This window comes from Danaus plexippus, assembly GCF_018135715.1.
Source record: "Danaus plexippus chromosome 13 unlocalized genomic scaffold, MEX_DaPlex mxdp_15, whole genome shotgun sequence".
Taxonomy (NCBI): domain Eukaryota; kingdom Metazoa; phylum Arthropoda; class Insecta; order Lepidoptera; family Nymphalidae; genus Danaus; species Danaus plexippus.
In genome coordinates, this window is record NW_026869849.1 from 1,821,215 (window position 1) to 1,845,416 (window position 24,202).

At 32.2% G+C, this 24,202-nt stretch overlaps 3 protein-coding genes across 3 annotated transcripts; all 3 read left to right on the forward strand.

Annotated features, from left to right (window-relative positions):
* LOC116770042 (G-protein coupled receptor Mth2-like) lies at positions 1–4,730 on the forward strand. Its single transcript, XM_061527848.1, has 8 exons — positions 1–454; positions 2,684–2,843; positions 2,941–3,120; positions 3,187–3,265; positions 3,349–3,536; positions 3,612–3,759; positions 3,916–4,098; positions 4,165–4,730. Exons 1-8 carry the CDS (start codon positions 44–46, stop codon positions 4,277–4,279), a joined length of 1,464 nt encoding a protein of 487 aa, XP_061383832.1. The 5' UTR covers positions 1–43; the 3' UTR covers positions 4,280–4,730.
* A 1,626-nt stretch (positions 4,731–6,356) lies between these two features.
* Positions 6,357–10,938, forward strand: LOC116770230 (E3 ubiquitin-protein ligase RNF25). Its single transcript, XM_032661615.2, has 7 exons — positions 6,357–6,531; positions 6,611–6,917; positions 7,208–7,426; positions 7,504–7,620; positions 7,766–7,879; positions 8,024–8,136; positions 8,582–10,938. Exons 1-7 carry the CDS (start codon positions 6,509–6,511, stop codon positions 8,640–8,642), a joined length of 954 nt encoding a protein of 317 aa, XP_032517506.1. The 5' UTR covers positions 6,357–6,508; the 3' UTR covers positions 8,643–10,938.
* A 2,929-nt stretch (positions 10,939–13,867) lies between these two features.
* Positions 13,868–24,195, forward strand: LOC116770361 (differentially expressed in FDCP 6 homolog). The gene is made up of 10 exons (XM_032661810.2): positions 13,868–14,132; positions 19,109–19,297; positions 19,517–19,657; positions 20,479–20,715; positions 20,793–21,022; positions 21,505–21,694; positions 22,494–22,630; positions 22,955–23,091; positions 23,231–23,355; positions 23,665–24,195. The coding sequence occupies exons 1-10, from the start codon at positions 14,037–14,039 to the stop codon at positions 23,806–23,808; spliced, it is 1,626 nt and encodes a 541-aa protein (XP_032517701.1). The 5' UTR covers positions 13,868–14,036; the 3' UTR covers positions 23,809–24,195.
* The last annotated feature ends 7 nt before the right edge of the window (positions 24,196–24,202 follow it).

Genomic DNA, 24,202 nt, shown 5'->3' on the forward strand with positions numbered 1-24,202 from the left:
ATCCTCATTACTTATTCATTATTAACCCTGGTGAGACGTGACCATGTTTCGGATACAATTACTCATTGTTGCTTTATATTTTGGATCAGTGAGTACATTTTTTTACAGTGACATAGTTCTAGATGAAGATTTACATGTAGAAGTATGGTGCAAATCAAAAATATGCATCAGGAAATGCTGCGGGAATGGAGAATTTGTGATACAAGAAAACGATACTACAATATGTGATACGTTTGATTCTGAGTCTAAGTTAATAAATCCGTACTATAAAATGTTGGGTGTCGCAATTTACGATAACGAACAGCATGATTTGAAAGTGAATAAAAATCTGAGTGATGTGTTCCTTCTCGTGCCAGGGAAGTTCAATGAGGAGCTCAAAGAATATGAGAATTTAACGTTTGCACAACTAGCGTTTGTTGCAACTGACGCCGGCTTTAACGTATATTTAAACGAGGTAAGAGTGTAATGTCCTCGAAGGTAGTTAGAAGACATCAGACATTAAATAACTCTAATTTTGATCATATAAACTAAGTTAGTAGAAAAATAGTTTTTTTTTATCTATATATATAAATGCTGAAATAATTTTAATAGTATTTTAAATAACAATGATCATGACATGATCTCAATGTATAGAAATGATAGGTAGTTTGTACTATAAAAAAAATTGCTGTTTCTTATTCTACTTTTATTATTCTTGTTAATGGAATGTCGGGTTTAGCACAAATTCGTTGTTTTAAACCAATGACGTCAACATAACTGACGTCACCAATGCTTTTCTTCTCAACTGTCGTCAGGATCTCGGGCTATTGAAGGTAACCACGTAGACGGTTTGTCGGAACCTTTATTTCGAAGAGGTCCAATCGTTGCAGTGACTCGAGCGAGAATATTTATTATCTGTACCCTCTCCTCTATTTATACCTCCCAACACTCAAAGTTGTGACAGCGCTTAAACAGGTGGTTATGCAGGTGACACCTGATAACTTTAACGATTCACAATTATTAATTACGTAAAAATAAGATACGCGCTGAGATAAGGCCATTCTGACGATTTAATATTGCGCTTGTTGCCGACATGGTTTAGTACTGACGTAATTGGCAACGATTCCCTGATCACCTTACATGGGAAAGACTGATCGTTTTGAGCCAGAACGGCCATCCTGCCAAACGGCGCGTGCTCTGCGCCTGCCGGTGTTGTAATTTTACATAGGTATCTGAAATAAAGGGTCCATGTTTGAGCTAGGTATCTGTGATAAATTCATGTTGTCGCTTTGAAAAGGGGATGTATTGTAACGGAAGATATAAACTTATGGCTATGTCACCGGATGGTAGATATTTAAAAACTTGTTAGTTCTTACAAATCCAGTGAGTACAAGTCTGCTCATGGATTGCCAAGGCATCCCTACGTTATGTCATGGTTCTTTTAAGGACACATCATGGAGCTATGGTTGGCTCAAGTGTAATACGACATTAGCTGAGAGATGTAACACTCTCCAGATCTGTGGTGTACACGTGGTGTGATATGGTGTGGTCTTCTCACGGATCCACAAAGCATTCCTACAGTATCTCATGGTTCTTTTAAGGATTCATCAAGGACCTGTGTTTAGCTCATGGGTAACACATGATTAGCTCAGAGGTATCACTCTGTTGTGTATTCGTGTCTTCTTACGATTCCACAAGGTTTCCCTACAGAACATATTTCGTAGTTCTCATAAGGATACATCAAGGACGCGAGGTTAGCTCAAGGGAAATAACACATGTTAAATTCTCTGAAGTTTAGTTTCGTAAACTACAATTGTTTGTTATCGCATTAGATGATGCGGCGCTCTAAAGTGTGTCACTATTATGTACTCTTCCCAATGCGACTGGTTTAACCGAGGCTGTAGAGCTAGTGATTGAGATCGCAGAAAAAATTTGATTGGAATAAATCAAATTTTTGACATCGGATTTAGAACTACTAAATTGTTCTTAAAAAGAATACGTCAGATTTACTGTCGTCGTCAATTCCTATATTCTTGATTGTCGTCAGGCCCTCGAGGTATTGAAGGTAACCTCGGAGCGGGTTTGACAAAGTCTCTATTTCGAAGAGGTTCGTTCGCTGCAACAATAATCGCTGTGACAGCGATTTCGGTTACACCTGATAATATTAACCATCCATAATTATTAATTACGTAAATAAAAGTTATTCGCTCCGATAGGCATTATATTATAAAACTTGTGTCTCCACACACGAATGCATCTTTTATCAAGTACATATATGTAGCTTCTGGTCTTAGTACAACAAAACTCCCTAGACTCTGACCCAGTCGGATAATAATTACGTTAAATAAGCATTGATCTACACAGGAAAATTATAATATTATGACAAACATATTTATTAAACACCAAAACAATTACTTTAGGACTGTTTCACAAACTTGTGCTTTACATTTGAATTAAATTGATCGGAATATCTAGTAACATATATTTAGCTTAACCCTTCATTTTTAGCCAAAGCTGACAAGCTTTTATACAACCCTGACATATATTTATCCTATGCGTGTACTTAATATGATCATCAATTTCTTTGCAGTGCTGTGACAAATTCTGTGACAAATTCTTTGTTTGTTAACGGCACTTAAAATTAAAATTAACATATCATTTCTCAAAATGAATTAATATCATTTCCAATTGGAATTTTTTTTAGGGAGGGACTCTTTACTTCGAGTTCCCGAATGCATATTCAAGATGGACCCCAATAGAAAAAAGTAACTATTGTGTAGACGTTGATAGCGATTTGAACCCGAAATTTTGGTCGGTTATGACTTCAGAGGACGCCACAGAAAACAATGAATACTACACTGGTGGTAATTACTATTGATTTTAATAAACAAGAGGTACATGTACCTATATATTTTAAGATAATTATATAAAACCAAGATAATATTTTGAGTTTAATTTCAGGCATTATAATATCATCGGTATTTCTTGTGGCTGTGTTTTTGGTGTACGCCATACTGCCTGAATTGCAGAACCTAGCAGGTCTTGTCCTGATGGCTTATGTTTTCAGCCTCGGAGCAGCTTTTATAATACTGGCTTGCCTCCAATTGATTGGCATGGACGTGTTATCCTGCATTGTATTGAGTAAGTTTTTTGAACAGCTTGTAACGATGTATCAATGATTATTTCAAAGCAATTTCTCGTTTACAGCGGGTATGTGTTACTTTTTCTTTTTGTCGACATTCTGCTGGATGAACATAATGTCGTATGATATTTGGTGGACTTTTCGGTATGTCATCATTTATGTCTTATAAAATAACTTACATTTATACTCATGTTCTTATATATAACACAAAAAGGAACTGTTCACAGCGGATACGCTAAAGCTCGCACAATTCACCGACGAGGAGTGCGATTTAAATTTATAATGTACTGCCTTTACGCCTACGGAGTCCCCACTTTAATGACAATCGGTCTCATGACCGTGAACAGTCTAGACTTAAGACGATATCCTTGGATCATTACACCCCAAATTCCTAAATTTGGATGTTTCATTGAAGGTAAACAAAAATAAGATAAAATAATTTTATTCACAATCATAGAAAATTTCGAATTAATAAGGCATTTTTTTTCAGGGGGCCAGAAATTCGTATATCTCTATATACCAATGTTGGTACTAATACTCTGCAACTGGATGTTTTATTTAATGACAGCCTTTAATATATGGCGACTGGTTCGCGGTACTGCCATTCTAAATTCAACTCATCGCTCTCAGAAGAACAGGTATCTTGTCTTTGAGAAGACCAAGTTAGAATTGTTATAATAAACCCAATTGTGAAGATAAATAACAATCTTGTATCATTACGCTTATATTAAAAACTTAATTTCGTATTTCTCAATTGAAATGACTGTCTATACATATATATTTTTTTCTATTAGATTGATGGTCTATCTGAAGATATCTGTTATTATGGGAATAAACTGGTTATTGGAGGTGGTCAGCTTCCTCACTCCTAAACTCACAATATGGCTGTACACTGACGCCTATAACGTCCTCATGGGATTTTCGATATTCCTCATTTTTGTATGGAAACGAAAAATTTATCGGAAATTAAAAGCAAGGTAATTTTATAACGAGAATTATAATCGATTCTGTTTTTTGTTTTTCTAAAGGGTTTTCTTTTTCAGACTTACTCCCAGTCCTATTGTTCGTAAAGTCCACCACAGCAGTATGAGTAGCACGCTAGAATCCAGCCTTGGTCAAGAGACTTCCACAGTATCCATAAACCCTAGGGGAAAATAACTACGAACATAATACATTCGATTGTAAGGACTGTTAATACGTTGAAATGAATGATCTTGTGTGTAATATTAAGACTAACAAATACACAGCCTGTTATTACTTAAGTACAAATAAAATAACGAGTTATTGATAAGCTATGTAAATATTAAAGGAACAGCTCATTGTTACTGCCAAAAGTTTAATACTCGAAACGTAAGATTGATTAAGCGTAAATTGGTTAGTAGATGATTTATAGTTAGTAATTTGAAACTGATCATTGTAATGAATATCTATCTGCTTCCACTATCAATTATTTATAGTTTTTACGAATTAACAAAGATAGTATTGCAATATTTAAAAATAAGATATATATGTTACTAATTTATAGTCGTATGAAATACTCAAACTAGGTTAAGACTAGTTAAGGCCAAGTCAAAGAAAATTAAGTTTTAAATAAATGCTAAAAATTGTTGTTATAGTTTTTTTTTTTGCTCAAAAAGTATAAAAATATTAATAATTAGATAAATTTTACGTACTGAAACGAATACAATTTTTTTTTGTAGGTAGTCCTTTTTTTTACTTCCCAGTAGTTTTTTTTATTTTGACAGTTATGAAATTATTTTAAGAAACCACTTATATTGAGAAATTAATCAATGTTACCACATTACCACCACCACCATCATCACCACGACCCTACCGGGTAAATACATTTTTGGGGAAACTATTTTTGCTACAGATAATTAATAAAAATCCATAACATAGATTATAGTATTGCCACGACTATACGGCGATTTTTTTGTCGTATTCTTTAATTAACTGGTAACTTATTATAGGCACATTATTAATATTTATACAAAGGAAACTGAATTAAAGGTAATAAACAAGGAAACAATAATTTAAATTCTTTTCTATTATTCCTACATGTTCTCTTTAAAAATATTGTACATGAATAAAATATAAAAGAATCTACGAGATATGGACAAATTAACTTAATATACTTATCAATATGACACTCAAATATTTAAATGTTTGTGAACAGTTTAAAGGAAACAAAATGTAAAAAGAAATTAATATGAAGAACATACTTATATTTATCGTAAGATGATATCAAATCTCATGTCCCATGGTGAAAGAAGGACGTTAGGAAATCTTTATGAACTGTCTACCGCGAGCATTAAGATGCATCTAACGACTTTCACTGAAAAGAAGTCTAGCTAGGTCATTGATTTGCAAACTCTACCACTGCTTATCTAATAACTTTGCTCTCAATAATTGATATTTAAATCTAAATGAAACGTTATAGAGGTCCTGTAGATTTAAATAGGACTTTGAAAGACAATGACCATCACTGTCTGAATCAATGCCGGAAATGGGACAAAGGGATATGTGCCCAAACCACCACATCGCACTATGTAAGACATGTATGTTAGTTGCGGATATAGAAAAACAGAATAAATTTCTTCAATTTCGGAGAATCATTATGTACTTGGAATAATATTTTAATGCCTTACAATAATTGAACAATATTTTAAAAAGTCTTGATTTTGATTTGTCAGATTAGATAATAATTAAACATCTTGTAAGTATTTCCACAAAAAATTTGTTTATTATGTAAGAGATTAATTTCTAGCCTACATAAATAACAAGAATAAGGTTTTTTTATTTCACAACTTAGTCTATAAAATTACACAATTAAAAAAATATAAAAATGTTTACATTACATTTTGAATTCTATTGTTATTTTATATACCAAAACCACCCCTAAGAGAAAAAGAGATAACCAATCTAATTTCTGACAGAATAGTATGTAAATAAATCATTACAATCGTACTGATTTCCAACAATTTGTATATTCTAATAATATATAACATTCGTCCTCGCCTAGTAAAACTCACGAACTCCATAACAAACCTAATACGGTACGATAAACCAAATCTTCATAAGTACTTAATAAACAAAACAAAATACTCAGAAAGAAAATATTTGTAGGAATTACAAGTTTTTCTTTATAACTATCTGAAACGATGACAAAAATTTTATATATAATCTGTAAAATACATTGGTGGCGCTAGTGTGCTTGTATACTATCTGTGGTTAGCATGATTGATTTTTGTCGGATCGGTCCAGGGGCCAGCTGTTCGCTGCATCGACTGCATTGCGCCTGCCTGAACTGAATGCACTCAAAAAAACCTATACGAGACCTAGCCCAGATTTAATTCAGCCATTCTACCGCAGCCTTCGGACGTCAACATGTCGGCTACAATTGATAATCGGTGCGCAATTTCAAAATTATTCATTACCATCGTAATGTTTTTATTTCAATGGTGTGTGTTTATTATGGTGTTTTTTCAGAGTTTACGATGAACTGGAAGCTCTAGAAGCCATCTTGATCGAAGATTTTGCTGTAAAGCATGAAGACGGTGTACCTAGAATCATTGAAACTGTAGTACACCCTTCAACAGGAGATCAGATCGATCAACAATACGTGTGCTTGACATTAGAAGTCAAGTTGTCTCCTGATTACCCCGATACCATACCAGAGGTGTTCCTCAGGAACCCCCGCGGCCTGGATGACAAGTTGTTGAACAACATTAATTCAAGAATCAAAAATAAACTGGATAGACATATTGGCAACCCAATTGTTTTTGAACTTATAGAGGTAAATTTATTTATGTTACTTTTGTACTATAAAACTATCAAAATTAAATAAAACAACTGTGATGAGTATTCATTATAACTATTTTAAAATTTAATTAATCTAACATTAATAAAAAATATAGAACTGAATATATTGGAACCTAAAATTTTATAATACATTCAACACATAATAACGAACTTAAAAATTTTTCTTTTGTCAAACTTTTGCATATATTTTATTGGTTATCTTAAAACATAAATTTCATATTAGAAGAAAGCTTAACTCGATTCTTATATCCATTGTTTACTTAGATTGTTCGTGAGTATCTAACAGCTTGCAATCTACCCCGTGGACAATGTGCCATTTGTCTCCATGGTTTTGTGAAGGGGGATGTGTTTGTGAAAACACCATGCTACCATCACTTCCACAGCCACTGCTTCCATAAGCACCTCGTCAATAGCAGGAAATATTATGAAGAAGAGATGGAGAAACTTCCTAACTGGCAACGAGCTCAGGCTCCAGAATATCAGGTAATATATTATATATCTAACTTATATATACCATTGAATATAACAACAGTTACAATATAATTTATGTATCCTTTCAGCAAACTTGTCCAGTTTGTCGTAACGTTGTGTCCTTTGATGAGAAGGTTCTAGAACAGGCTCCACCACCCGTTGAGTCTCTGGATGCACCACCGTTTCGCTTAACTCCTGAAATGAAGGTATTTATTTGTACTGTATGAGATATTGATTAAAACTTACCTACAATGAAAATCTTCTTTTTTTCAGTTATCTGTGCATATAGACCTTTTTATATTTTTTTATTTTTTTAACCTGTGGTAGAATTAATGCTATTTATTGTATTAGGCTCTGCAGCGTAGTATGTCTGAAGTGTTGGAGCGTCAGATTGCCCGAGGTGGTGTTGTAGGTATGGGTGATGATGGCCCACCACTACTAACCATCACCACATCAGCTGATAAGGTGATTATTTTCAATATCAATAATGAATATTTGATCTGGTAATATATATACTAAGAATAAATCCATGTGAAGAATTCAACTTATACTGGAGTGTTTTATGAATTTTGGTTGAAATTAAAAATATGATTATAATGTTATATCCAGGAAAAAGCTTCCACTAGTGGAACCCAGGGGGCAAAGGCCGAGGCGAACCGCGCTGTACCGAGTACTTCAGCCGAGAACCCTGAGAAGGCCCAGCCATACAGCGGACCATACCGGTAAGATTTGACACATACAGAGATTCAACATTTTAATATAATTAACAAGATTATCACAAGGAACTTGCCCCTGCTTGCAGCTGCGATCGCTGAATTTAGAAGGAAGACATTTAAAAAATTAATCGGATACATATTTGATAGTCTATATTTTAACGGAATAAATCTGCTGAAGCGCAATTTCTTTAGATTTTTTGTATCTATATTTACAATTGATTTATGAACGTCAAAACAAAGTTATATGAAAAATATTATTTTATTTCTAAGATCAATATTTTAAAATAATATTGATACGCCAATAACTTCCCGTTGTTATCCAAAAAAATATATATATTTATATATATATAACATTTTATATTGGCAGATTAGAGTGGTTCGGTGCCTCATTATTTCCTATGGTTGTTAGTGTTCCATATATAAATTATTATATCAAAGTATTTTTATGAAGCGGGTTCAATCGTCGCGGGAAGCCCGGACGAGGACGTCGTGGCCGCGGCGCTCCGCGGTGACCCGCTTGCCGTCGCCGGACGCCCCCCGCCGCCTAGCGCGCCCATCCGCGCTACACCCGCCCGCATGAATCCATATCTTATTTACAAACTCTCTACTTCGCGACTTCTGAATACATTATATACGCGTTCTGTAATAGATCCATTGTTAATAAATTCGATCTGATCAAATTTTACAAACATTTGGTTATTGAAACTTTAAACTTATATATTATTTTCCGAATGAAACAATTTTTCAACTCTCGCTGCAAGGAAACATGTTTATTACTCGCGTGTGTTTCAATTCCATGTGTATTTGGATTGCATTTTGTATCGTTGCTTGTACTCAAGAATGGATCTGTTACAATAAACCTGTCATCAGCTCGCATCGTTTCTCCCACTACAGAAACTCTTCAACATCATTGTACCAAACTTACCGCTATGTTCACTGGTTCTTCATACAAGTGGTCACCGGGACGGAATCTCCTTGGAAATGTTTTAACTACCTCGATAATTGCAGTGTTAAATTTAATCAAAGATGGCGCTCAAATCACTCAGACAACAGTGAAGTCTCCGAGTTATATTCGAGGAACGAAATTATCTACAGAGTTTTTATATGGACTTGAGATTTCAGTGGATTATTTTGAATTTAAAAAAAGCTTTAATGATTGTCCTTCGACCAAGTTCAAGGTCAAATGTGGAATCGAAATACGATTACGCACCACAGTGTACAGGGTCCCTATTTATTTTTTACATTTTTCGAATTTTTTATTCGAGACTGAAGTTTACGATATACATCCAAATTATTTATTTATTACCCATTATGTATATGAATAAGATAAATTATTTTTATTATATTATATGGACATTTTTATCTACGATTGTGATCCTTTATACATAGTCTTGTAATTTTGTATTTTAAATTTTATTCGATACGATTATTATTTTTTTATAAATCCATTTAAGAACACATCCATCCATTTTTAATATATATATAATCTGTATTATATCCCGATTAAAAAAGTATTCATTTTGTGGACCAAATATGTTTAAATTTTTATTAATATTTTTTTTTTGTTTTAAGAAAACGCACAAAACTATTCCTATTTTAAATATAATATATAATTATTAGGTACTTAATCGTATTTACCGCCATTTCCCATTATAGCTTGAATTATTTGCCACAGATTATATTAAACGATTCCCTCCGACCCTTAACGAATTTCGATTCCACTTCAAAACATTCCAAGGGGAGGCAATTTGCGGGTAGTGTGACATGAAAAATAAAAAAATAAAAAAAACATTTAAAAAAATCCCTCCCTGAACGCTTTTCGTCCGGTGACCGACATTTTGGATCATGTCGGCGGGGCGGCTCTCCAAACGTCATTACTCATAGTTTTACCGTTTCTGTGACAACCCTAGTCAACCCCTAGATGATCTGGTTACAGTGGAAGTATCAGATCGATGGTTCTATGTTATCTTCATGTGTTTCCATGTTCTAGATGTTATATGACCTGATTAAGATTCGTATTAAGAACGGGGGACGCACCATTTGTTTTTTTTTTTTTTAAATATAATTATTGTTAATAAAATTTTGTTCCGTTATTTAGATGTATTTAAACATGATTTTAATTAAATTATTTTGTATAGTTTGTAAATGATACTGGTATTTCATTATTTTTGTACGCATATTTGTATTGTTTTATATGTGGTTTATTATGGCGTGTCATATTGAGGAATGAGATGTGACTTGACAATTTAATACGGTTGATGATACGCTGTAATGAAGTTTTTTTATTATTAACTTAATTAATTTTCGGTTAGCTCACATTCCATTGCTGTGGACGCTATAGCAGCAATTGTATTTTTTTTTTTTAATTAATTAAGACGCGGGATCTGGTTTGGTAGTTTGGAAAGTACTTAATACTCTTTTCATAATTTAAAATTTGTTCTTCATAAAAGTGATTATGCTTTCGCTGATAACTAGTACGTAATTTTGAGGTATTTGTCGTTAAAATTTTATTAATTATTTGAACAGTTCATGTTTCTGAACGGATTTGGCGTTAAAGTCTAGAAAGACAAGTGTTTGCCGTGTTGCCATACTAAAATTTAATTTCCAAGTGAAAATTTAATTGTATGGTAGCTTATGAGCTGTTCAAAATAATTATCATCGGTAGTGTAGCAATTTGATGTCATTATTAAATATTGAGCTTTCATGATTACTGTGCGTTTAACGTTCATACTATATATCGATAGTTTCGTCATTTTACGTATCTATATGTGTAGATGTATCGATGGATCAATAAACTTACCAAAGACATCACTGTTTTATTTATAAAACCCCAACTTACACTAATACTATTAAAATAAAATGATTTCATAAAATATATAACATTCTCATAGGACGTTATTTGTTATTAAGCAAAGCTATTTGAAAGCGCACGGCCGCCGTGTTACAAATATGGCGACGGAACCTTCACTGACTTCCGATAGAAGTCATTTGCATATCTGACCTACACTAATATGGACTTATCAGATGGTTCCTGGAGGGCTATTTGGTTTATCGGCCTCCAGAATCGCCGCGTTCTTCTCTAATACCGTTTCAAATGATGAATCATTGCGTACTAATAACAGAAATTCACGATGTCGTATCGACTTATATGTAGACAATTACCGCCACTCATATTTGTATATACGTTGATATAAATCAAGGAACTGGTTTGTAGTTTTTGGCGAGGGTCTGAATATGTTTTGTTCGCATCTTATTTAGTAATTCTTTTTAGCAAATCTCATTAAAATATTAATTATTTTATCTTACAAAACTTGAAATTCATAATATGAGCTGGAATTTTAAACCCTAAACTTGTACTGTTTACGTGATTTAGATCTCTCTATTGTATTTTTCTATTAATTTGACGCTGGGGCAACTTCCTGTCTTATAACTAATAACAATACACAGCCAGTTCCGATGACTGTTGAAATCGACCTTAACTAGCAACTTCGGTTAGTACGGGTTAGTATTGTCTAAAAAATACAATACCCTTCAAAAGGCTTTACATTTTCATCAATTAAACTACGTATATAAATATATACTATAAAAATTTAACGTAAAAATACTTAAGTATATATATTTTATAAGCATATAACATTACGAACGTGTGTTAGGTGTTAGGTCTACGTTGGCTAACGACACATCGCTTATTAGTCGAGAAAACGAACATTTATTAACTACGTTCCACTAAGAGTATTAATAGACGGCTACATAAAGAGCTTTTGTATTCGACTCTTATGCCCTGGATTTTTACGAAAACTGTGATTCTCGTTCCAATTGACTTTTTCTTTTAAACAATCTTATAAAAGAGCGGTTTTGTTTTATGCTTAATTAGTACTTAAAGTACGGGAAATTAGAATCAAAAATTATATTGTCTTGCCTTACGTACTATTGTTTAAAGACATTTAAATACATATGATAATAGTAACATAGAAATTGCATTATGCTTTATTAAAGTTAATTTAAAAAAATGTACTATAATTTTCCAGTGGCTACAATATGAATAATATTGCAAGTTCGTGGCAGACATCAATAAGACTAATAAGTGATTGCAGACAACTTTGAACAATGATCGATTGGACGGACAGAAGCAACATACTGAAACATTCATTGACCAAATATATGTTGAAATACATAACAAGACCTGAAGGTTGTTTTTAACTTTAATTATTAGAACAATATCTATTTAAACGCGATTTTATTATTCTACATTTAACCCGAAGTTTTAAATATTTTGCCTTCGTCAAATATATTTATATGATTTTCAATAATCATTCAAGTAGGTTATATAGATTAAATCACAAACTAACAAAAGTCTACAATGTTGCCAGTGAGATTAGTGGCTAGTGCATTTGTTCGCTTCGCCAATCAGTATAATTTGAATATAGCCATAAGACCAGTAGTGACTACTGAGTCAGTGAACGTTTAAGGCAAAACATTCAATATGATGAGTAATATTATAATAGTTGGACGGGCGCCATTTTTAACACTTCAATGGGTCTTCGTCCTCTGAGACGTCATTCTCCTACTGTGGTACGAATATATAAACAGGTCATGGTCTTAGTCGATTAATGCAAAATAATTACATTTTTAAATTAAAAACTCGTTAAACAACACATAAAAACTACTTTTATCCATTAAATTCTTGTTTATTTACCTAACTCGTCACAGAAACATGTTACATGTTGACAGTTAATAATCCTTCAAAAGTTACCTCCACGGAGTTTGATCATATTACGTCATAGTTAATACTTTCACAGTTATTAGACTCGTATGACATGTGCATTTTAACAATAAAATATCCCCAGCGGTTCCTAATTACATTACCTATTATTTTGCCTCGAGTTCTGATAACGACCCGGCAATGTTCGATACAAAAAAACCTTTTTTATTTTATCAATATATTCCTTTTATAGAATTCGATTCTATTATTATGTAATTAAAATGGACACAACATAAAAACATTCATAGCAATGAATAATAATTTTTAGGAAGTACTTAGTTATAAAAATTAATCATAAAGCCCTACAATGGTATTATTTATTAAGTCCGTTGATGAAAGTATTCGTCTTGTTGGCACGTAATTGGCGTCCATATGTGAACTTATAAGAACAATTAAACCCCGTAATTTGTTACGTATAACGATATTTTTATAACAGTTTTAAATATTAAAATATGTGTTTACAAGTTTCAATTATAGCAATAAATTTTGACTCTTTATTTACCTACTTTTAAAATAAAATACAACTCATATAACACTGAACTTCTGTTATTAGTTTCTAATTAGATTCATAATCTTTTTTTAATGTCATTATAAATACGATTTCGTTCTTATCGGCTAAAAAGCTATTAGATGGTAATGATAGGTTTGGAAGTAAATAATTTTTGATTTGTCGGACATTACATTCTAATCTATTCCTTTTGTTAAAGAAAAAAAAAAACAAAATATATATCTTCTACCAACGAAAAATGATAAATTAACTCAATATTAAAACAGCTGATCACTAAACTGCCAACTAATAACAAAACAGGTTTTATTATATATGTATAGCAAAACTATTATTAATTTAACAACATGATATATCAAATTATAATTGAATTTATTTGTAAGTAGAACTTTTATCTTGAACTCAGTTCAACTTCACCCGCTTCCTTTGATACGAGCCAATAGCCGTACGGCAGACTAGTTCGAATATCAACTGCGCGTGGAGCGCACGCTTTTGACGTTTTAAAGTTTACGATAAGACAAAGACCTAAAATTATTCGGTTCGATCGTAATAATCGATAAAAAAAATTAATTACGGAAAAAAATAAAATAAAACGCATGTTTAAAATATAATTTATTTATTAAATGGTGTTAGTGTTAAATGATGTCTGCATTGTTAAAAAATGTTACGAATTGCATCTGGCACGCATTTGACTCATTGCAAAATAATGAAGTGGTGCATAAATCCAAGTTAAAGGTTTGTTATTTGTACACATTCTATTTTTATTCTCACGGTCATTTAAACCTTAATGCAAACTCGAGGAGTTATGACATTTTTATTAAATACTATAAATATTAAATAATATTTAACATTTAATAACCATTTCTTTTTTTAATTTATAGAATACTGTCAAAAGTCATAAAGGAAACAAAAATTTAAAAATATATTATTTCTAGTAGGTATACTTTTTTAATTTCTTGTTTTATCCTATTTGAACATAATTTTTATGTTATACATCTTAGCTCTGTTTGATGTTTTCGTAATAATGTACACAATGATTCACAATTTTAGCCAACGTGATGTAATTACGACACGTTTAAGAGAAAATTAAATTATTTATTTCATCAACAATATTTGATTATCTTTCAATATAAGATTAAATATTAACTAATTTTATTAGTGATAATATTATTATATATATTTATACTATTATGATTTTATATGTAAAAACTTTTTAGTCTACAAAGTTCGTTCAACACATTCGTGTCTTGCCTTTTCATGCCAATGAACTCGAAATTCAATCCTGTAGTTATCAAATTATAATAAGTTCATCAAAGTAATATATAATAGGTCAATAGCCATAAGTAAAAAAATCATAATATTTATTTAATCTTAATAATATGTACTTTTATTAATATTCTTTTTATTATATTTCATACGTCGTAATACTTTTTTTTTAACTTAGTACAGTGATTTTTGGCTTTGACCGTAGGTGCTTATAGTTGAATGGTCTGCCATCTGATAAGCACCGACGGCCTCCGCACTTAATGGCAAAATATAAAAGTACTAGGTAAGGTGTTGTAAAAGTAAAGTGTATATTATATGGTAAATAAAACTAAATGTGTCATAATACTTTATAGTACAGACGTTGTTGGCTTCTCTTATATAAAGCTATTTTGTGGCGAATTTTTATTGCCAGTCACCAATATAAGGGGTGTCGCTATTCTAGCCTTCGTCGGCGCCGGACAGACGGGCGGCGGAACCGGAAGATAAAACTTCATATCCTTCACTTTGGTGAAACATTGAACAGTATTTAGTTAGAACTGTTACATGTACTATTTTATATGGAGGATATGGTAAAAGATATCTCAGTTTAAACCAAAATTAATAACACTCTAATCTCACTTTAGATATAGTCATATCATCTTCATATTTCAATCTTATTTTGAAGGCTCTAAAGAAAAGTCTTTAGTATGAAAGGATTTGTATCACGCTATATATGAAATATACAATGTTCTTGTTATATTATTAAGTTTATGTAGAATTAAGATACGAATAGAGGACAATACAGGTAGGCGAACCGAAAATATGAATCACTTTGTACAGTATCTCATTTCATGACCCGATCGAAGGTTGATGTGACGTCACCAGCTTCCCTTGACCTGATAACCTAAAACATACTGTATACTTAAAATGTTATTACCGTACTATAATAAAATTATCAGTTACCTGGAAGCTCGTGTTCGCTTGCCATAAAGTACATCTCACATTTTTCAGAACGATTACACAAAAATCTTAGCCCAAATTCCTTATTAATTAAACGTTAATCACTTAGCTTGGAAGTCAGTGAAATATGATCCTATTTTTTCGCTGGGTATAGCCCTAATTTCTAAGTAATTAGATGTTGATTACTACGTTCTACATTCATTGAACGATGTTCTTATAAATATTAAAACGTTATTGGTTCTGTAGACTACAGTGTTGACTGAGATACACATGGCTTTGCTATAGTTCAAAAAACTTACGCATCAATGAATCAACTCTCAACTTAAATGAAGATATACATTTGTTAATTAATTACTTTTTAGATTAATACTAGCGTCAAATGAGAATAAAACGAATGTAATTAAATATGTCATCCGCCCATCGCTAGGCCGGTTGAGTTGACAGTTCTCTCGTGACTGGACGCAGTTACGCACCATTATGTTCGGTGACATTAGCTAAGGGCTGACACAGTAACATTTGAAGTTGAAAAGATATCTGGTTAATTTCCTGCGGCGGTCGGAAATAAAAAAAAAACATTTTTTTACTCTGTTTGCCATGACAAATAATGCTTAATAATAAGTGACAATTTTGCAACTTAATTTTTAATAGCTCAGTTTTAAAACTACGTTTAGAGAAAAAAAAATCCAATCCTGGACATATTTTTCAATAGAATGTATTTATAATATCATCAAATATTTTTACTTATTTTTATAATAAATGTAGTTACTCTCTACCTACTTAATGTACTATTTTATATTAAAAAAAACTACCGATATTAAAAATAGAACTAATATTATTTTTGAGGGCATGTCATTTAATTCTAGATATATAAAAGACTTACAATCGATAATAATCTTAGTGGTAGCTTTATTTATATTCAAATTGCATATTTACCTGCACATTAACGTAAACTGTCTGACTATGATAAAGTTTTATATAAAATAAATATTTATTAAAGTATTTATTCTTATGTGTTGTGTAAGGCATAAAAACGAACACATATTTAAATACATATGTCAGTATTTCGACTTATAGCTTCTCTCGTAAAATTTGTCGTAAAATTGCCTCTTATTTTCATAGATATGTAAAAATCATTAAATCTGTTTCCTTTTTCAACCGACTTGGTCTCACCTATACTATATATATGTAATAAATTCCTTTAACAGGTTCCACATGCATTTTATCGATTAGCACACATTAAAGAAATATCTCTATTTACGCAACAATAAAAGACTTTCTAGATTAATAAGTTATGAACTTTATGAACATTTACTATCTATGAATTATATATGAATTATTGATAGATACAAAGACTAGGCCATCTTTATACCAGACCAATACCAACCCTAAAATAAGTTCTTACTTTGTAAAGCAAATAAATATGTCCGACGTAATGACAGTTACCCGCCATAATTACTGACAAACTAAGGGCTGGCAACACAATATCGTTATCTTAAACTTTGTAGATAATATAATAATATATTAATATATTGAATTACTCTTAATATTTTCTTAGATAAAAATGTATTGATTAATATGTGTACGCAACATCCTGTGCGGATCTGTTACGGGTATTTATTTAATATGTAAAATTATTCCGCGTCCATATGAGACACCGGCAACTATTGAGAGGCAAATGCCATTAGATTTAGGTATTAGGCGCAAAATAAAATAAATTACTATGAGGGAGTTTTTAATGTTATATAGAAAAAACTGCACTATTCTACGATTATAGTATGGTGAAGGAAAACAAATAAAAAATAAAACTTGAAAGACGATTTCTAGAATTTTCTCACAGCAACGTGGAAAGAAAAAGCAAAGGCCACAGGCTGTGAGAGGTCCTTCGTAAGGTCATTTGTATCGCGTTTAAACAATTACGACAACATCAAGCCTCACTTACAATGGAAGTTTTTTTACTCTGAAAATTTTAATTTGTTTTTTCCCGTAAACTGTTATTTTAAAACATACTAAAAAGTAAACTTATTCTTGCGATTTTTGAGAAATGTACATGAAATTTACTGTGATAGTAACCTTTTGAGCTAATAAATTAGCAGTATGCTTAGTCTAAGTGTGTATCATCACGTTAAGTATGGGGTAATAGTTTTCATTCATAAATCTTTGAACATTATAGTATATATATGTACATTATAATATATATTATAAATTATAATGTATATGTTAGTTATTGAGTGAGGAACGGGATACTCTTCGTATGTAGCATGAAGACGCAAACTTACTTTAAAAATACAGATAAAAGTTTTGTTTTCGTACTAAGCTATGATAGTTATATTCATATATTAATATATTAATATGGAAAATTGGGATTCCTCAATTAATAAAAACAATCTATATTTAAGATAAGATTTTATAGATGACAATTCACAATATATTTTATATTTAATTAAAATTTAATAGTAAACTATATGTAAACTGTGAAAATAACTACGAAAAAAGTTAGAAGGTTTTTTTTTATATATCAGCTTTTAATTTTAAATAAATCATTATCGAAAAAATATCTACCGCCATTTATTCATAATATAATGTCATATTGATAATTTAATTTAACTTTATTTTGACAGTTTTGAACACTTTAATGGTGTCTAAAATTTGCCACATTCATTAACATATTGTTGTAACATTCTTGATTGATAATTTTAAACAAATTGTTGTTAGGAAATACGTATAAGGAAGTGGACAAATTTTCTACAAGATTACTACTACACCAAAAAATTTTAAATATACATTCTTCTGTGATAACGAGAGAAAACTACTACGACATAGACAACCAAAATAGCTCCTTGCATTACTAGACATCATCACAAAGATACGAGTCACTGTTTGCTTAGAACTCATTAGCTTAAATTGCCTGTGATCCTTTGTCATGACTCTAATAAGAACCGTGAGCTTTCTGGGTGTGAGTCAACGAGCTTTAATGGGACGCATTAATATACATAGGTCATAGACTATCACTGTTAATGAAAATGTCAAGAGCAATTTAAAGAAGAGCACTGGACATTACTTTTTTATATTTTAATGGGTTATAAGTAATTCATTCAGTTGTATCTCACATATAATACAGGATACTTAGCCCTACATTGGATATATACCATACGAAGCTTACAATTAGATACGACGATTTATGAATGAAAAACTCTTGATTCTCCGTATGTAGTATTACGAAGCAAACTCAGGGTAAACTGTAAGTTTGTACGAAAGTGGTAACGACTAGTTATGTTTAAATATATAATATTATTGAATTTCAATGGTTAATAAGTATGGGTACTTTGTAAAATATATGTGTAGACGGTACAAGGAATGACATTTCCAGTATCGGACATAAAGCCTTTGAAACCAAATCGTTAGCATTAACTTATTAAGTTGAAAGATACTATATTAATGGAGGCTGATTTCTTAGTGGTTTTATTTACTTAATATTATTCTTTATTCATATTGATGATATTCCTCAGGTTTTAACAGCGAACCTGGGAACATTGCTAGATCTCTACGGTGTAGAGAAGGGTCTCGATCACTACAAGTCCTCCCAGGAGCTGACCTTCGATGAATTTCGATATTACTTACAGCATGAAGTATTCAGTTCCCTTCCCAAGGTATTAAACTTACCCGTCGCGCGGGAATACGAGAAGAAAATCAGTGAGGTAAGTAACGTATTCTGTACCTTAATAGGACTTTCCATAGCCTAACTCAAGACGGACAGTTACGTGTTTTACATTCATACATAAGTAACTTATATGAATGCTAAACTTAAAAACTGTTTACGTTTAGTTCGTCTATGCAATCTCTTGGTACAGATCCAGTTATCGTGTCAGGTGAAAAGAGAATTAGCGTGTTTAAAATTATTATAATAATATATCCAGGTCTGTTGGTTTGTTTGTAAGAAGCATCTCCTAACGCGAGACAAACCGGTCTTCAGCGATGATTCGGTGTTCAAGCTCTTCAGGATCTTCTGTTTGCTCGCTGATTTGGTGCAAGACGCTGATGATACCAACCACTACATGGTAGGTTCAGAACTACATCCACATTTAAAACAAACGTCCATTTAATTAGATGTCTTTTGACGTATTTAGCCTTAGAAGAAATTAAACTTACTATGTTTAATGATACCTATATTTTTGGGAGTAGCCACTCATTTAGAACAGTATCTTTTTTATAAAATAACTCACGTATGTATTTTCTTTGTCATATTTAACACGTAGTTCCGTTTTATTTCAGTCATAATATACATACACGTACATGTTTTTATTTACTCCTAAAGATAATCTCTATAACAATATATTTATCAATTATCTTAAACTTGGCCTTGGTCTTATCTCGTATATCTTTATCCCTACAATAGTCTTATTTATCTTTCGACATTTTACACTCCATTACGTATGGAAGTATAATTTGATTGTTTTCTCTCGACACATGGATGGCAGATGTTAACAACAGTTCAACGATCTAGTTATTTATTTTAATGTAGTTTATTTAAGTCATTTGTGATAAATTGCTTCTAATATTAAATGTATGCATATAATTTTTCACTTATAAACTATTAAGCATGCTTTAAGTAACTTCAAAGAAATTAACTTTATTATATCACAGAGACAAAACACTGCAAGAATGAATTTATGGGAATTTAGATAAAATATAGTAAATTATTATTATTATTATATAATATAATAAATATGTTATTTCCATTTATTGTTATCATTCACAGCGTTTAGTCTTTATTTATATTTCGAAATCATTTTCCTCATTCAAAATGGGAAAGAGGTGACTGAATACATATTATATAATAGTATTTGTTAAAATTTAGTATAATTCCTCCGAACCTCAGGTGGTGCTGCAGCCGTCAGAGGCTGGTATTATAGTTGAACAACTGGTCCATTGTCTTGGACTCAGATGGGACGCCGCAGATTGGGAGGCTCTCGGCTCCTCGATAGGACACTTCAAGTGGGCTGCGTTCCTCGCCGTGCTTGAGGCCAAGTACTGTTGTGATCAGCTACATTCAGCAGCACTCGTAGAAGCTGTGGATGAAATCTACGATGTTTTTATTGAGGATATCATCAAGAAGGTGTGACATATATATGCTTTTAAATACTTTAGCTAAGTACCAGATGTTATATAAATACAATATGACTTTTCTTCCAGGGATATCTCTTCAAACGTGGTTACCTTCTGCCAACGATGAGAGAATACTGGTGTGTTCTACAGCCCTGTGCTCTGACGTACTATAAGAGCTCATCCCAGAAGGAGCAATGTGGTAGAATTGCTATCGACGAGTACTGTTCAGTTGAAGCAGCAGTGGGAGAAGGAAAGATCCAGCGCTTCCAGCTGATCACACCAGAAAGGACATTCGAATTTGGGACTCAGGATCACAAGTAAGCTTACAGAGAATTACATATTTGTGAGTTTTGTCTTTGTTATAAGATTGTTCCTAAAATTTCGTCCTTTGAGTATTTCTTATTAAACAATTCATTGTTACTCCGCGCTGTAACATTTTAAATGTCATCTCGGTCCCCAAAAATTCTATTGTAATGATTAAAAATCAGGTTTTTTTTGTGCGCTAATATGTCTATAAGTAATATTGAGTCAACATTTTTAATCCTTCAAGCTTTATGCGTATAACGCTGTCCTCTCATAAAGGTTTTTCGTTTCTTTGAAATTTCTAAATTATATTATGTCAGAGATAACTTTTATAGGAGTACTATATTAAAAAATAAATTTAATGTCTATATTTCTATGTAATAAATACTGATTAATAGTTTATTATTTTGATTGAGTATCATTTTATAATTTTACAATATACAATATTTTGATGAATTATTGAACTTTATAATTTTCGTTTGGTTTCGTTATTTAGGAGTCGTCTCCAATGGTTGTCAGCGGTGCGTCAGGCGGCAGCGGTGTCTGGAGGGGCGGAGGGCTACCAGCGGCGTGCTCGGGCAGGGCGGCGTGGGGCGGGCGCGCGGCGAGAACAAGAAGCGAGGGAGGCTCGCCGGCGGCTCCAACAAGAGGTGCGGGCCAGGGTCGCCGCGGAGGCTCAGGCACAGGTAAGTCACAAAGACTATATGAGGATATAACGAAGCAATCACCTCTCTAAAACAAGTCTGCACCATCACACTACACACGGGCGAATTCCGGTTTTTCATTAATGAGCTTTAGTCCATCATTACTTAAAAAGAAAGAGAATCGCTTCGTATATTATGTACCGACACTAACATTTTGTAAGTGTACATATATTCATATACTCGTAAGTTAAAAAAAAACTTCTAGAATAGCATAGATATTTATTGTTGAATTAATGTCACGAGAAAATTATGTCTATAGCTCAAAGATATGGTTATTCTTATATTTTACACACATACCACAGATGTGAAAGCCTTAGATTGAATTAAAAATACATATTGGAAACTGTAAATTCTAAGAGTATTTAGACACCACTGACGGACGGTGAAGGAAAACATCGTGAGGAAACCTGGTCTTATAGTTTCAAATTATAAGATTGAAATCGCCAACCCATCTTGACAAAGTGTGGCGATTAATGCTCTAACCTTCTCCATGTGAGAAGAGGCCTTTGATCAGCAGTGGGTTCCGATAGGCTGATGATGATGATTGGAAACTGACATCATGCAAATACGTAAAAGAAGATCTCTATTTTATTTTGCATTAAATGTAAATGTAACACTCCTTGCATTGAATATTTGTGGGGATGATGACAAACCATCAAGTAGTATGTCCTCTATTATACCATCCCGTTGTTAAAATGTCAACTTAACGATATAGTCCGAATAACACTGATAAAAAAATGAAACAGCTGGTTTTTATACAAATTTTCTATGTAACTTTTAGGAATTGGCAGAACTAGCGCAGAAGGATAACAAGAAATTGGAAGAACTTAAGAACGCACAAACAGAGCTCGAAAGACTTCTGCAGGAAGAGACACAGGCTAAGAGAGATGAAGAAATCGTTAGAGCGTTACAGGCAAGGTAAGTGTAAAAACAGAATAGAAAAATAATACTATAATATAACAAAAATATCTGACTGACGGTTTTTGGTCGTAAAATTTCAAAACAAGTTTGGACAAAAAAAAATTAATTTGGATTCCATTTAAACTGTTTGGATAGTTTACCTTTGGATTAACGGAAATTTTAAGATATTGGTTTTAGCAGAATCGAGAATACAACTTATAAAATTTTTATAATATGAATTCTTATGACATCAAATTCCCTAACTGTATAAACTTCCGTAATTAATAAAATACGTATACACTTCCGTAATTCTATTAATTCCGTATATTTTTATTGTTACAGAGTTTTAGCAGAGGAATGGGAGAGAAGAGAAGAGCTGGAAAGATTACAAGAAGAACAAAATAAGATGCTAGAAGAAGAGAGACTGAAACGAAAGAAATTCGAAATGTTACAGGCGGAGAAGGAAGCGCAGTATAGAGGTTATATATGTTTCTGACATCTAATTAATGCCTCTTATACATACTATTATTAAATATATTACGCTATTTTTCTTATTGTGATCGCAGTCGCTGTAAAACATAGTTTTATTTTAGTACTGAAATCGCAATTACATTTCAGAAGCTGAAAAACGTCTCCGCGAGCTGGAACAAGAGAAGCAACAGCTGGACATGGAACTGAGAGCGGCTCAAGAGAAGATCTCACAGACGGAGCATCACGCGCAGGCGCTGCATGTACAACTAAGGGTATAGACGCAGGAGACAAATACGCTCATTATTAAAAACTTTTTTATACATGGCTATTTGTGAATTTCTTATTTGTGTGAATGCAATTCAACCTCGTGAGAATCTGTAAATTTTAATAAGTAAGACTAGAAAAAGTTAGCTCTTGATCGGCGCTTAAATAATAAATCTAATTCCTTAAACTTTACTGCTTCAATTTTGTTATGTACAAATAATGGTGGTTACACGCAACAATGGCCCTTATGTCGTAAAATATAAGTATAATAATAGTGTATTAACTTATATACTTAGGATAGTGTATTTATATTCCAGGATCTAAACCCGGCGTTACGAAACGGCGAACGAGCTAGGCGAGCGATATCGTTTGTACCAACAACCAAAAGTTCATCGGACACTCTCCTAGACCTGAGAGCGTTGAGACATATAAAGGCTCAGAACGATGAAAATAATCTGTGAAAATCGATATTTTTAATAAACAGAAAACAAGTTAGCGGACGCGACGGTTTATACTTAATTATAAATCGATATTTTGATTCGACGATTAATCGATTAAGTGTTTTCATATGAAAATAATATAATTTTAAAAGCGACGATGTTATTTATCTGTATATTGTTAATATCGATATATTGCAACATTTTTTTTTCATGTCGTTCTATGGTCTAGCTGTATGTTATTATTAACCTGCTTGGTTGGGACTACCAAATAAAAAAACTATTTATTCATAAAGCTAAGGCGTGTTGTTCTTAACGGATATCGTCATTAATGTATTACAAATATATTCTAAGTGCCTAATGTATGTATTATCTTTCCATTTCTATAAATAATAAGAAATAAGTTTTTTTCTTTGTG

Bases quoted from the DNA above. Each gene is read 5' to 3' on its own strand.
- LOC116770042 (XM_061527848.1), top strand. From the start codon at position 44: ATGTTTCGGATACAATTACTCATTGTTGCTTTATATTTTGGATCAGTG. The intron at 3,266-3,348 runs GTATGTCATCAT...AACTGTTCACAG, and splicing joins GATATTTGGTGGACTTTTCG to CGGATACGCTAAAGCTCGCA. The intron at 3,537-3,611 runs GTAAACAAAAAT...ATTTTTTTTCAG, and splicing joins ATTTGGATGTTTCATTGAAG to GGGGCCAGAAATTCGTATAT.
- LOC116770230 (XM_032661615.2), top strand. From the start codon at position 6,509: ATGTCGGCTACAATTGATAATCG. The intron at 6,918-7,207 runs GTAAATTTATTT...TTGTTTACTTAG, and splicing joins TTGTTTTTGAACTTATAGAG to ATTGTTCGTGAGTATCTAAC. The intron at 7,427-7,503 runs GTAATATATTAT...GTATCCTTTCAG, and splicing joins CTCAGGCTCCAGAATATCAG to CAAACTTGTCCAGTTTGTCG.
- LOC116770361 (XM_032661810.2), top strand. From the start codon at position 14,037: ATGATGTCTGCATTGTTAAAAAATGTTACGAATTGCATCTGGCACGCA. The intron at 19,658-20,478 runs GTAGGTTCAGAA...TCCGAACCTCAG, and splicing joins ATGATACCAACCACTACATG to GTGGTGCTGCAGCCGTCAGA. The intron at 23,092-23,230 runs GTTATATATGTT...ATTACATTTCAG, and splicing joins GAAGGAAGCGCAGTATAGAG to AAGCTGAAAAACGTCTCCGC.